Source organism: Nerophis lumbriciformis, linkage group LG18 (assembly GCF_033978685.3).
Source record: "Nerophis lumbriciformis linkage group LG18, RoL_Nlum_v2.1, whole genome shotgun sequence".
Lineage (NCBI taxonomy): Eukaryota > Metazoa > Chordata > Actinopteri > Syngnathiformes > Syngnathidae > Nerophis > Nerophis lumbriciformis.
Genome location: NC_084565.2, coordinates 40567769 through 40580297, shown reverse-complemented (window position 1 = coordinate 40580297; position 12529 = coordinate 40567769). Strand labels below are relative to the sequence as shown.

Sequence of the window (12529 nt, the reverse complement as noted above, 5' to 3'; positions counted from 1 at the left end):
ATCCCGGGAGTTTTCTGCGAGAGGCACTGAAATCCGGAAGTCTCACGGGAAAATTGGGGGGTTCAGCAAGTAAGCTGCTGTCATGTCTGTGTGATCATGTTTTGTTTTAGTAATGTTCGGTTTAAATTTTGGACTTTTTGTGCACTTTTGTTTTGTTTTGTCACCATAGCAACCATTAGTTTCACCTGTCACGTCACGCACCTGTTCCACGTTTGGACTCATTGTGCACTCTTGTCACCATAGCAACCATTAGTTTTCACCTGTCACGTCACGCACCTGTTTCACGTTTTGAGTCACGCACCTGCTTTCACTAATCATGTCCATAGTATTTAAGTTCATTCATTTTCTGTTGTTCGTCCTGACGACATCCCCGCATTTATGCTCCTGCACTCTCTCCACACCCTGATGACCCTTGCTACTCTTTTTTTCATGCCGGGTTCCATGCCAAGTAAGTTTTTGTTTGTTAAGCCACAGTTAGTGTTTTGTTTAATTGTTCATAGTTTCTGCCAATGTGCAAGTGTTGTGTTTAAAGTCTAGTTTTGTACCTCCGCCCCTGTGCGCCCTTTTCGTTTATTCTTTTTTTGATAGTTTAAATAAATCATGTATTTACCTTCACGCCATGACCAGTCCAGTTCATTTGCACCACGGGAGAACAAACCACGCCAAAGTCCAAGTCTTGACAGCTGCTGAGCCGCATCAGAGTGATCAAAGAGCCGCGGGTTGCCGACCCCTGATATAGGTGAAGTTGCATAATTTCCCACGGCAACACCAGACAATATCTGACGGCACACGAGTATGGCGGGGCACAGTGGTTGAAAAACACTGCTTCAGAAGACCCTGGCCTGAGGAGTAGGGGCAGAACAAGTCAGTGATGTACTGCAACGCACGGAAAGTCAGGACTAAAATCTTGAACTGAATTTGACTGGAAGCCAATGAAGACTGGATCAAATGGGGGTGATATGGGCTGTTCTGGGTGCACCGGGCTAAAGTCTGGCAGCTGCATTTTGTACCGTCTTAAGTCTCTTTAGCCTTGACTTGTTGAAAACAGTGAAGAGAGAATTGCAACAGTCAATACCAGATGAAATGAACGTGTGAATGATCGTTTAATAAACGCAAAAAAAGCAGACAGGAGCCAACCTAAAAGCCTAAAGTTTGCGCCACAAATAGCGCCGTCTCCGGTGCACGAGTTGTGTAAAAATAAACACAACAAACTATACAAACAGTAACAAACGTGCATCTCTTAGGGGCTGCGTGGGGCGCCAGGCGGCTTTGAACGGAAACACCGAGGGAGGAGGAAAAGCGTGGTGTTGTGAGAGCGAGGGATTATCATAGAAGCAGGAAGATGAGTCAAGTGTCACGCTGAAGAGAATACGGCACGTTATTAGAGGCTTGCAGCGCATCCAAGAAGTCATTGGAAAATAGCCAAGGGTTAATCAAGAGCTTGATTCGGTTCACATCCAAGTTGGGTTAGTGAGTTCACAGCACCAAGCGAGACCATGATCATGTGAAAGATTCCCTAAAAGCCGAGGTTTCCTCTAGCAAAGCAGTAACCCAGCTTGTTGGTGTTCCCCAAGAAAGACATGAGGCCCACGTAAGCTTGGATGTGGATGGACTGGTTCAGGACCAGGACGCCATTGGCCTTCCCGGGGACCGGCTTCACCTTGTGGGCTTTCTGCGCCGCTCCTTTGAGCTCCTCACGGAAGTTCTGAATCTGTGGACAAGATGGCCAGGGAGTCAAGATACCGTATTTTCCGCACTATTAGCCGCACCTAAAAACCACAAATCTACTCAAAAGCTGACAGTGCGGCTTATAACCCGGTGCGCTTTATATATGGATTAATATTAAGATTCGTTTTCATGAAGTTTCGGTCTCGTAACTACGGTAAACAGCCGCCATCTTTTTTCCCCGTAGAAGAGGAAGTGCTTCTTCTTCTACGCAAGCAACCGCCAAGGTAAGCACCCGCCCCCATAGAACAGGAAGCGCTTCTTCTTCTACTGTAAGCAACCACCCGCCCGCGTAGAAGAAGAAGAAGCGCGCGGATATTACGTTTCATTTCCTTTGTGTGTTTACATCTGTAAAGACCACAAAATGGCTCCTACTAAGCGACAGGTTTCCGGTTCATGAAAAGACGCAATCTCTCCATCCGCACACGGACTACTATTTCACAGCAACTGCCTAAAGACTTTCAAGAAAAGCTGGCTACTTTCCGTGCATATTGTAAAAACAAGATAGCTGAAAAAAAGATCCGGCCAGAGAACATTATCAACATGGACGAGGTTCCACTGACTTTTGATATTCCTGTGAACCGCACTGTGGATACAACGGGAGCACGTACGGTGAATATTCGCACCACAGGGAATGAGAAGTCATCCTTCACTGTGGTTCTAGCTTGCCATGCTAATGGCCAGAAACTTCCACCCATGGTGATATTCAAAAGGAAGACCTTGCCAAAAGAGACCTTTCCAGCCGGCGTCATCATAAAAGCTAACTCGAAGGGATGGATGGATGAAGAAAAGATGAGCGAGTGGTTAAGGGAAGTTTACGCGAAGAGGCCGGGTGGCTTTTTTCACGCAGCTCCGTCCATGTTGATATACGACTCCATGCGCGCCCACATCACGCTGGTTTTTAATATATTATTAAAGTTTGACTGACCTATCTGACTGTTTTTTTGACATTCCTTTAGCGCAGTTAGATGCGGCTTATAACACGGGGCGGCTTATAGGTGGACAAAGTTTTGAAATATGCCGTTCATTGAAGGCGCGGCTTATAACCCAGGGCGGTTTATGGTGCGGAAAATACGGTAGGTTTACTGGGATTAAAGACCACTCCCTGGATGATTCAGGACTCCTCTTCCTCCTATCCGGAAAATGGCAAAAAGCCGCTGCCTGACCAGGGCTCAGAAAATCTGCAGAGACTCCTCCACTGTTTTTTACTGCTGGACTCTAGAAAGAGGTTCCGCAGCCTCCGTAGAAGAACCTCCAGGTTCTGTAACAGCTTCTTCCCTCAGGCCGTAAGACTCTTGAATAATCCCCTCAAAAATGGATTAACTGGCTGGAATATAAAGACAATATAACATACATCCATAAACGTGGATGCATATGCAAAAGTGCAATATATTTATCTGTACAGTCATCTATTTATTTATATCTGCACTAGAGATGCGCGGTTTGCGGGCACAACCGCGGAGTCCGCGGATTATCCGCGGATCGGGCGGATGAAATTTAAAAAAAATTAGATTTTATCCGCGGGTCGGGTCGGGTCGGGCGGTTGAAAAAAAAAAAAAAAAGATTTTAAATAGATTCAGGCGGGAGCCGTAGCTGAGGCGATCCGCGAGAAGGGCCCGACGCACGTCCAGGGTCACCACCGCACCGACACCCCGCCTCGTCCGCCTTCGCCGCGGCCGGCGTCACGCGCAGCAGGTAAGCAGCTTACCTGCCCGCCACCCCCGTGGCCGGGGGCTCGTAACAGGGGTCACTCCGCGCGCTCCGCCCGCGCAGCTTACCTGCCCGCCACCCCTGTTGCCGGGGGCGCGTAACAGGGGGCGCGTAACAGGGGTCACTCCGCGCGCAGTGCGCTCACGAAAGGGGTGGGGCTCACCCTGGTTGATATAGACAGCAGGACGGTGGCCATGGAAGTCGGAACCCGCTAAGGAGTGTGTAACAACCCACCTGCCGAATCAACTAGCCCTGAAAATGGATGGCGCTGGAGCGTCGGGCCCATACCCGGCCGTCGCCGGCAGCAAGACGCGCTTGGAGGTGCGCTCAGCGCGGCTCCCATATGATTGCGCACTGGTGTGCGTCTGGGTCGTGACAGCGTGGCACGCGAATGTCTGTGCTGCATTGGATCAGTCTTCTTTCTTTAACAGGCAAAAGCTTTATAACCTCACTAATGCCTTGCATCGTCTATATTAGATATATAACAATGGGCGGGTGCGGTTCTGATCAAATGTTACATCGGGTGGATGGCGGATGGTTGACGACTTTCTGATGCGGTTGCGGATGAAATAATTGCCTATCCGCGCATCTCTAATCTGCACCTTATTGCTCTTTTATTCTGTACTACCATGAGCTAATGCAACGAAATTTCGTTCTTATCTGTACTGTAAAGTTCAAATTTGAATGACAATAAAAAGGAAGTCTAGTCTAATAAACACGCTCTTGTGGTTTAGGTTCTTGTCTTGAGTCACCAAGAACCACTGTGGCGGGACTTAAGCTGAGGTTCTTGTGTCTTCTTTCCCACGTGGCACATTCCTTCTTCACGATATACATTTTTTTCATGAACATTCTCAGTAAGAGCCTGCGGGCCTCTGGTCCTTGAGGGTCTACTTTCAGGTCTCGGTCAGACCAAGATTGCGCTTTAAAATTCCTCCACGTACTCCTCCTTCCTGCAGCGTGAAGCGGAGCTGAAACGCGATGAAATGTTGTGACACGGCTCAAGTGTCATCGCTGTGATTGCTTAATTCTCCTCTCCTCTTCATGCGAAGTGAAATGATGAAATTCCTGTGAACGCTTTGCAATACGCTTGACTTTCAATCGCACAAAAGACTTTCTAAGTCTTGAAACATTTCAGCAAGGAGATTATATTTTTAGCCAAAGATTGTGTTTTGTTAGCAGGGTTGTCTAAAAACAGATTTATACAAACGACTTAGGGCGATTTCTTTGCATATTCCAAGATTTAAAGCAACACTAAGTTACTTTTCAACCTTGATAAAATAGTTTCCTAAGTTTTGGTAAGATATATGAACCATACTTGCCAACCTTGAGACCTCCGATTTCGGGAGGTGGGGGGAGGGGGTGGGGTGGGCGTGGTCGGGGTGGGACGGGGGCGTGGTTGGGGGCGTGGCTAAAAGGGGAGGAGTATATTTACAGCTAGAATTCACCAAGTCAAGTATTTCATAGATTATATATATATATATATATATATATATATATATATATATATATATATATATATATATAAGAAATACTTGACGTTCAGTGAATTCTAGCTATATATATATATATATATATATATGTATATATATATATTAGAGATGCGCGGATAGGCAATTATTTCATCCGCAACCGCATGACAAAAGTCGTCAACCATCCGCATCCACCCGAATTAACATTTAATCAACACCGCACCCGCCCGTTGTTATATATCTAATATAGACGATGCAAGGCATTAGTGAGGTTATAAAGCTTTTGCCTGTTAAAGAAAGGAGACTGATCCAATGCAGCAGAGACATTCAATGCGTGCCACGCTGTCACGGCCCAGACGCACACCAGTGCGCAATCATCTGGGAGCCGCGCTGAGCGCACCTCCAAGCGCGTGGAGGTGCGATGTCCCTCGCACCTGCGGCGGCTCCACCCGGGCTCGCGCCCGAGGCTTCAGCGCGCACGGCGACACCGGCGACGGCCGGGTATGGGCCCGACGCTCCAGCGCCATCCATTTTCAGGGCTAGTTGATTCGGCAGGTGGGTTGTTACACACTCCTTAGCGGGTTCCGACTTCCATGGCCACCGTCCTGCTGTCTATATCAACCAACACCTTTTCTGGGGTATGATGAGCGTCGGCATCGGGCGCTTTAACCCGGCGTTCGGTTCATCCCGCAGCGCCAGTTCTGCTTGCCCCACCCCTTTCGTGAGCGCACTGCGCGCGGAGTGACCCCTGTTACGCGCCCCCGGCAACGGGGGTGGCGGGCAGGTAAGCTGCGCGGGCGGAGCGCGCGGAGTGACCCCTGTTACGAGCCCCCGGCCACGGGGGTGGCGGGCAGGTAAGCTGCTTACCTCATGCGCGTGACGCCGGCCGCGGCGAAGGCGGACGAGGCGGGGTGTCGTGCGGTGGGCGCGGTGGTGACCCTGGACGTGCGTCGGGCCCTTCTCGCGGATCGCCTCAGCTACGGCTCCCGGTGGGGCCCTCTCGGGGGAAGGGGCCTCGGTCCCGGACCCCGGCGAGGCGTCCCTTCTCCGCTCCGTAAAAGTGTCCATCTCTTTTTTTTTTCCTTCTTCTGTTGTGGCATATGCAGCAGGTGCCTGCTCGTTTTTCGTATGTGGGTAACAACATTTAACTATGTATATATATTTCCCAATTGGTTTAACTGCCACCCGCCTGAATCTATTTAAAATCTAATTTTTTTTTATTTCAACCGCCCGACCCGACCCGCGGATAAAATCTATTTTTTTTTTATTTCAACCGCCCGAACCGCGGATAATTCGCGGACTCCGCGGTTGTGTCCGCAAACCGCGCATCTCTAATATATATATATATATATATATATATATATATATATATATATACATATATATAAGTATTTTATTATATATATATATTTATTTTATTATATATATATATATATAAAAAATAAATACTTGAATTTCAGTGTTCATTTATTTACACACATACACACACATAACACTCATCTACTCATTGTTGAGTTAAGGGTTGAATTGTCCATCCTTGTTCTATTCTCTGTCACTATTTTTCGAACCATGCTGAACACCCTCTCTGATGATGCATTGCTGTGTGTCACGCACAAAAGTGCTTTCATCAAATGCACTAGATGGCAGTATTGTCCTGTTTAAGAGTGTCACAACATTGCTGTTTACGGCAGACGAACTGCTTTATGGTAGACGTGACTGCTGTTGTTGTGTGTTGTTGCCGCGCTGGGAGGACGTTAATGAAACTGCCTAACAATAAACCCACATAAGAAACCAAGAACTCGCCCTACATCATTCTACAGTTATAACGTTATTGGGCAGGTATGCTGTGTATGTTTCGGGAGATTTTCGGGAGAAAATTTGTCCCGGGAGGTTTTCGGGAGAGGCGCTGAATTTCGGGAGTCTCCCGGAAAATCCGGGAGGGTTGGCAAGTATGACATGGACTTACAGCTAGTTCGGGGGTCTGCAACCTTCGGCTCAAGAGCCGCATGCAGCTCTTTAGCACCGCCCTAGTGGCTCCCTGGAGCTTTTTCAAAAATGTATGAAAATGGAAAAAGATGGGGAAAAATATATATTTTTGTTTTAATATGGTTTCTGTAGAAGGACAACATGACATAAACCTCCCTAATTGTTAGAAATCCCACTGTTTATATTAAACATGATTCTCTGATGAGAGTATTTGGCGAGCGCCGTTTCGTCCCACTAATTTTGGCGGTGCTTGAACTCACCGGGGTTTGTTTACATGTGTAACTTTCTTCAACGATGCCACAAAAAGACGTATTTTATGCCACTCGACATCCATTGCTTTCGGTCTCCCCTAGAGGGGGGGGGGGGGGGGGGGGGGGTTACCCACATATGCGGTCCTCTCCAAGGTTTCTCATAGTCATTCACATCGACGTCCCACTGGGGTGAGTTTTTCCTTGCCCTTATGTGGGCTTTGTACCGAGGATGTCGTTGTGGCTTGTGCAGCCCTTTGAGACACTTGTGATTTAGGGCTATATAAATAAACATTGATTGATTGATTGATTGATTCATTCTTTTTCGCATTTTGTCCACCAAACTTTTTATGCTGTGCATTAATGCACAAAGGTGAGCTTTGTTGATGTTATTGACTTGTGTGGAGTGCTAATCAAGCCTATTTGGTCACTGGATGACTGCAAGCTAATTGATGCTAACATGCTATTTAGGCTAGCTTTATGTACGTATTGCATCGTCATGCGTCACTTGTAGGTATATTTGAGCTCATTTGATTTCATATGTCCTCTATGTATTTAATTAGGGACCGCAATGTCCCTTTGGGACAGAGGACCCTATTGTAATTGTAAGGTTTTATTATTATTATACCGGCCGCCTCTCTGAGCTGTAATTTGACCCCTTTAACATGCTTCAAAACTCACCAAATTGGACACACACATCAGGAGTGGCGAAAATTGCCATCTAATTAAAAAAAAAAAAAAAAAAAAAAAAAAAATCAAAATTGCGCTCTAGCGCCCCCTAGGAAAAAACACAGACAAAACTGCCTATAACTTCCAGTAGAAATGTTGTAGAGACATGAAACAAAAATCTCTATGTAGGTCTCACTTAGACCTAGATTTCATACACGGACATCCTTCAGCAAAAATCAACAGGAAGTTGGCAATTTGCCCTTCAAAACAAAAGTTTTGTAAAAACAGTCACTTCTGCCTCTTTGAGCTGTAATTTGACCCCCTTAAGGGAAAGGAAGTCAAATTCAAGCCAAGAAATATGATAAACTGTCTGTACAATTGCAATAAATGGATCATTTAAATCACACGTGTCAAACTCAAGGCCCGGGGGCCAGATCCGGCCCGGCACATCATTTCCCCCAGGGATCATTAAAGTACTTTCTATTCTATTAATGTGGCCTGGGAATAATGTGCATACTACATCGTTCTTACTAAATGTTTTCATTGTTTCCATTTTGACAGAAAAAAAATGATGTAATATACAATTGTATATGTCTTAAACTTTGATATTATCTGCTCATGCAACAAATATTCAATTGTTGTTGCTGTGAATCTTTGGGCACCTCGTCAGTTGATTCAGAATTCTTGGGGTGAGGATTTGATTCATAATCTATTACTTGATTCAACACGATTCTCCATTCAAACTGATTTTTGCAATGTATTATTTGGTGTAATAATAACAACACCTTACCAAAACAGCTTACAGATTGCAAAACCTCCTTTTGGTTGCTGACATATGACAGATGGCCTAAAAAATGTTTTATTTTTTTTTAAATTAACTCGTCAATAAAAAATAAAAACATTTTTAGAAAATTATTAATCAATTTACTATTGAGATAAATAAAAACCAGGATTCGGATGTGATAAAAAAAAACATTTTTTAGCACCCCTAATTATTATATACCGTATGATAGTTTGTGGAAAAAAACAATAAATACTTAAAAATCTGCTTGTCACTTTGACTTACGATTTCAAAGCAAGTTATCCATCAATTTGTACGTACACAAATCAAATAACCAAATGCATATACACTGCAAAAAGTCAGTGTTCCAAAACAAGGAAAAAAAAAATAGAAAAATGAGGGGTATTTTATTTGAACTAAGCAAAATTATCTGCCAATAGAACAAGAACATTTGGCTTGTCAAGACTTTCCAAAACAAGTAAAATCAGCTAACTCCAATAAACCCCAAAATACCTTAAAATAAGTATATTCTCACTACCGCTTTGGTCCACTGGCGCCGCCGATCGCTTTAAAATCATCCAAATAAAGCAATAAATAATAAAACTAGGAATAATTAAAAAAAAAAATTAAACAACCAGTGCACTTTTCTTGATAGAAAAAAAAATATGAGACCTTTTTGCTCAATATGTTGAAAAATATTCTTAAATGAAGTAAATGCTAGTGCCATTATCTTAACATAATGATATTACATTTCTTGAAACCAGCAAACTTACACTAAAAACAAATTTATTGTTCTTAATGGAAAGGCAACAAGGCAAGCGCTTGTTACTCTCGGGGTCTCCTAGCCGCTCAGGCAAATCATATTGTCTAAAAATGCATTTTTCCATGGATAACATGACATCATCGCACCAAGTGCGTGCTCTTTCAGTCAATTAGTGCGCATATATACAGCCCCGCCCCCGGCCACAATTTTTTTAGTCGTAATTTTGAGGAATTTATCTGAATGTGCATGAACTATTTCTGTTCAAAATTGTTAAAAATGTTTAAATATTAACTGTCAGTTTACTGTACTGTGCCAACTGTACTACTATATGAGTACATATTTTCTATTGTTTCATTGAAAATAAAACAGCAAAGTCCATTTACAGTGGGGCAAAAAAGTATTTAGTCAGCCACCAATTGTGCAAGTTTTCCCACTTAAAATGATGACAGAGGTCTGTAATTTTCATCATAGGTACACTTCAACTGTGAGAGACAGAATGTGAAAAAAAATCCAGGAATTCACATTGTAGGAATTTCAAAGAATTTATTTGTAAATTATGGTGGAAAATAAGTATTTGGTCACTTCAAACAAGGAAGATCTCTGGCTCTCACAGACCTGTAACTTCTTCTTTAAGAAACTCTTCTGTCCTCCACTCGTTACCTGTATTAATGGCACCTGTTTGAACTCGTTATCTGTATAAAAGACACCTGTCCACAGACTCAAACAGTCAGACTCCAAACTCCACTATGGCCAAGACCAAAGAGCTGTCGAAGGACACCAGGAAAATAATTGTAGACCTGCACCAGACTGTGAAGAGTGAATCTACAATAGGCAAGCAGCTTGGTGTGAAAAAATCAACTGTGGGAGCAATTATCAGAAAATGGAAGACATACAAGACCACTGATAATCTCCCTCGATCTGGGGCTCCACGTAAGATATCATACCGTGGGGTCAAAATGATCATGAGAACGGTGAGCAAAAATCCCAGAACCACACGGGGGGACCTGGTGAATGACCTGCAGAGAGCTGGGACCAAAGTAACAAAGGTTACCATCAGTAACACACTACGCTGACAGGGAATCAAATCCTGCAGTGCCAGACGTGTCCCCCTGCTTAAGCCAGTGCATGTCCAGGCCCGTCTGAAGTTTGCCAGAGAGCACATGGATGATACAGCAGAGGATTGGGAGAATGTCATGTGGTCAGATGAAACCAAAATATAACTTTTTGGTATAAACTCAACTCGTCGTGTTTGGAGGAAGAAGAATACTGAGTTGCATCCCAAGAACACCACACCTACTGTGAAGCATGGGGGTGGAAACATCATGCTTTGGGGCTGTTTTTCTGCTAAGGGGACAGGCCGACTGATCCGTGTTAAGGAAAGAATGAATGGGGCCATGTATCGTGAGATTTTGAGCCAAAACCTCCTTCCATCAGTGAGAGCTTTGAAGATGAAACGTGGCTGGGTCTTCCAGCATGACAATGATCCCAAACACACCGCCCGGGCAACGAAGGAGTGGCTCCGTAAGAAGCATTTGAAAGTCCTGTAGTGGCCTAGCCAGTCTCCAGACCTCAACCCCATAGAAAATCTGTGGAGGGAGTTGAAAGTCCGTGTTGCTCGGCAACAGCCCCAAAACATCACTGCTCTCGAGAAGATCTGAATGGAGGAATGGGCCAAAATACCAGCTACTGTGTGTGCAAACCTGGTAAAGACCTATAGTAATCGTTTGACCTCTGTTATTGCCAACAAAATATATTATATTACAAAGTATTGAGTTGAATTTTTGTTATTGACCAAATACTTATTTTCCACCATAATTTACAAATAAATTCTTTAAAATTCCTACAATGTGAATTCCTGGATTTTTTTTCACATTCTGTCTCTCATAGTTGAAGTGTACCTATGATGAAAATTACAGACCTCTGTCATCATTTTAAGTGGGAGAACTTGCACAATTGGTGGCTGACTAAATACTTTTTTGCCCCACTGTAGCTGTCATCTGTTTTAATTATTGTGTCAAAATCATGATTTTTTTTTTTTCATGCTTGAAATAAGAAATGATTACTTTAAAAAAGTAGTTTTATACTTGTGAGTGTTGATGACACAGCTTTGCAACACTTGATATTCTAGTTTCAAGCATGTTTTACTCAATATAGGTCATCAAATCTCAGCAACAAGCTGTAATATCTTACTGAGATCATTTAGGAACAAAAACACTTAAAACAAGTAAAACACTCTAACATCAAATCTGCTTAGTGAGAAGAATGACCTTATCAGACAGAAAATAAGCAAATATCACCCTTATTCGAGAGATTTAATCTTACTTAGACTTACGTTTTTGCAGTGTATGCAATAATATGTTGTATCACCAACACTATTTACATTGTACACCAATGATTGTAGGACTGTGCACCCTAACAATTATATGGTGAAATTTGCGGACGATACCGTGCTCCTAAGCCTTCTACACAAGGATACGGACCCCTCTGTGTACCAAGACGAGATAGACCTATTTATTAGGTGGTGTGACACTAACCATCTTATTTTAAATGTGACCAAGACACAGGAAATGGTTTTGGATCCGAGGAAAGTGACTGACCACGAGCCAGTGGTCATCAAAAATCAGGAAATCACCCAGGTATCCTCATATAAATATTTAGGGGTTCATATTGATAATCTTCTCTGCTGGAAGACACATATTGACAAACTGTGCAATAGACTGCAACAGAGGCTATATTTTTTGCGAAGATTAAGATTGTACGGCGTAAGCAGCCACATCATGATGATTTTCTACCGTGCCATTGTAGAGAGCATCATTAGATACGGGATCACCTCATGGTTTGGCAACCTAACCGTTAAGCTAAAAAGCAAACTGGCCGGCATGCATAAAACGGCAATGAAAATCGTAGGGAGGAAAGAATATGAGCCTATACAGAGCATCTATGAGCAGGCAGTTAGGAAAAAAGCTAAGAAAATGATTTCCAACTCACAACACCCACTCTTTCCTGAATATGGAACCCTGCCATCAGGGAGAAGACTCCGGGTCCCACTATGCAAATCTAACCGCCTTAAATTATCATTTGTCCCAGCCTCCATTAAGCTGACCAACAATGTGCAATAGAATTTTAATACATAGGTTAGCACTTTTTTTTAGCACATAGCACTTTAGCACATAGCACT

General features: G+C 43.6%; 1 protein-coding gene across 1 annotated transcript in view; it reads right to left on the bottom strand.

Annotated features, from left to right (window-relative positions):
• Nucleotides 1-1086: 1086 nt before the first annotated feature.
• The window catches only part of tprg1 (tumor protein p63 regulated 1), a 103347-nt gene continuing 91904 nt past the window's right edge, over nucleotides 1087-12529 (bottom strand). The window contains exon 5 of the mRNA XM_072915132.1: nucleotides 1087-1711. Coding sequence (XP_072771233.1) covers nucleotides 1517-1711 — 195 coding nt within the window. The 3' untranslated portion in view covers nucleotides 1087-1516. The remainder of the gene's footprint in view (nucleotides 1712-12529) is intronic.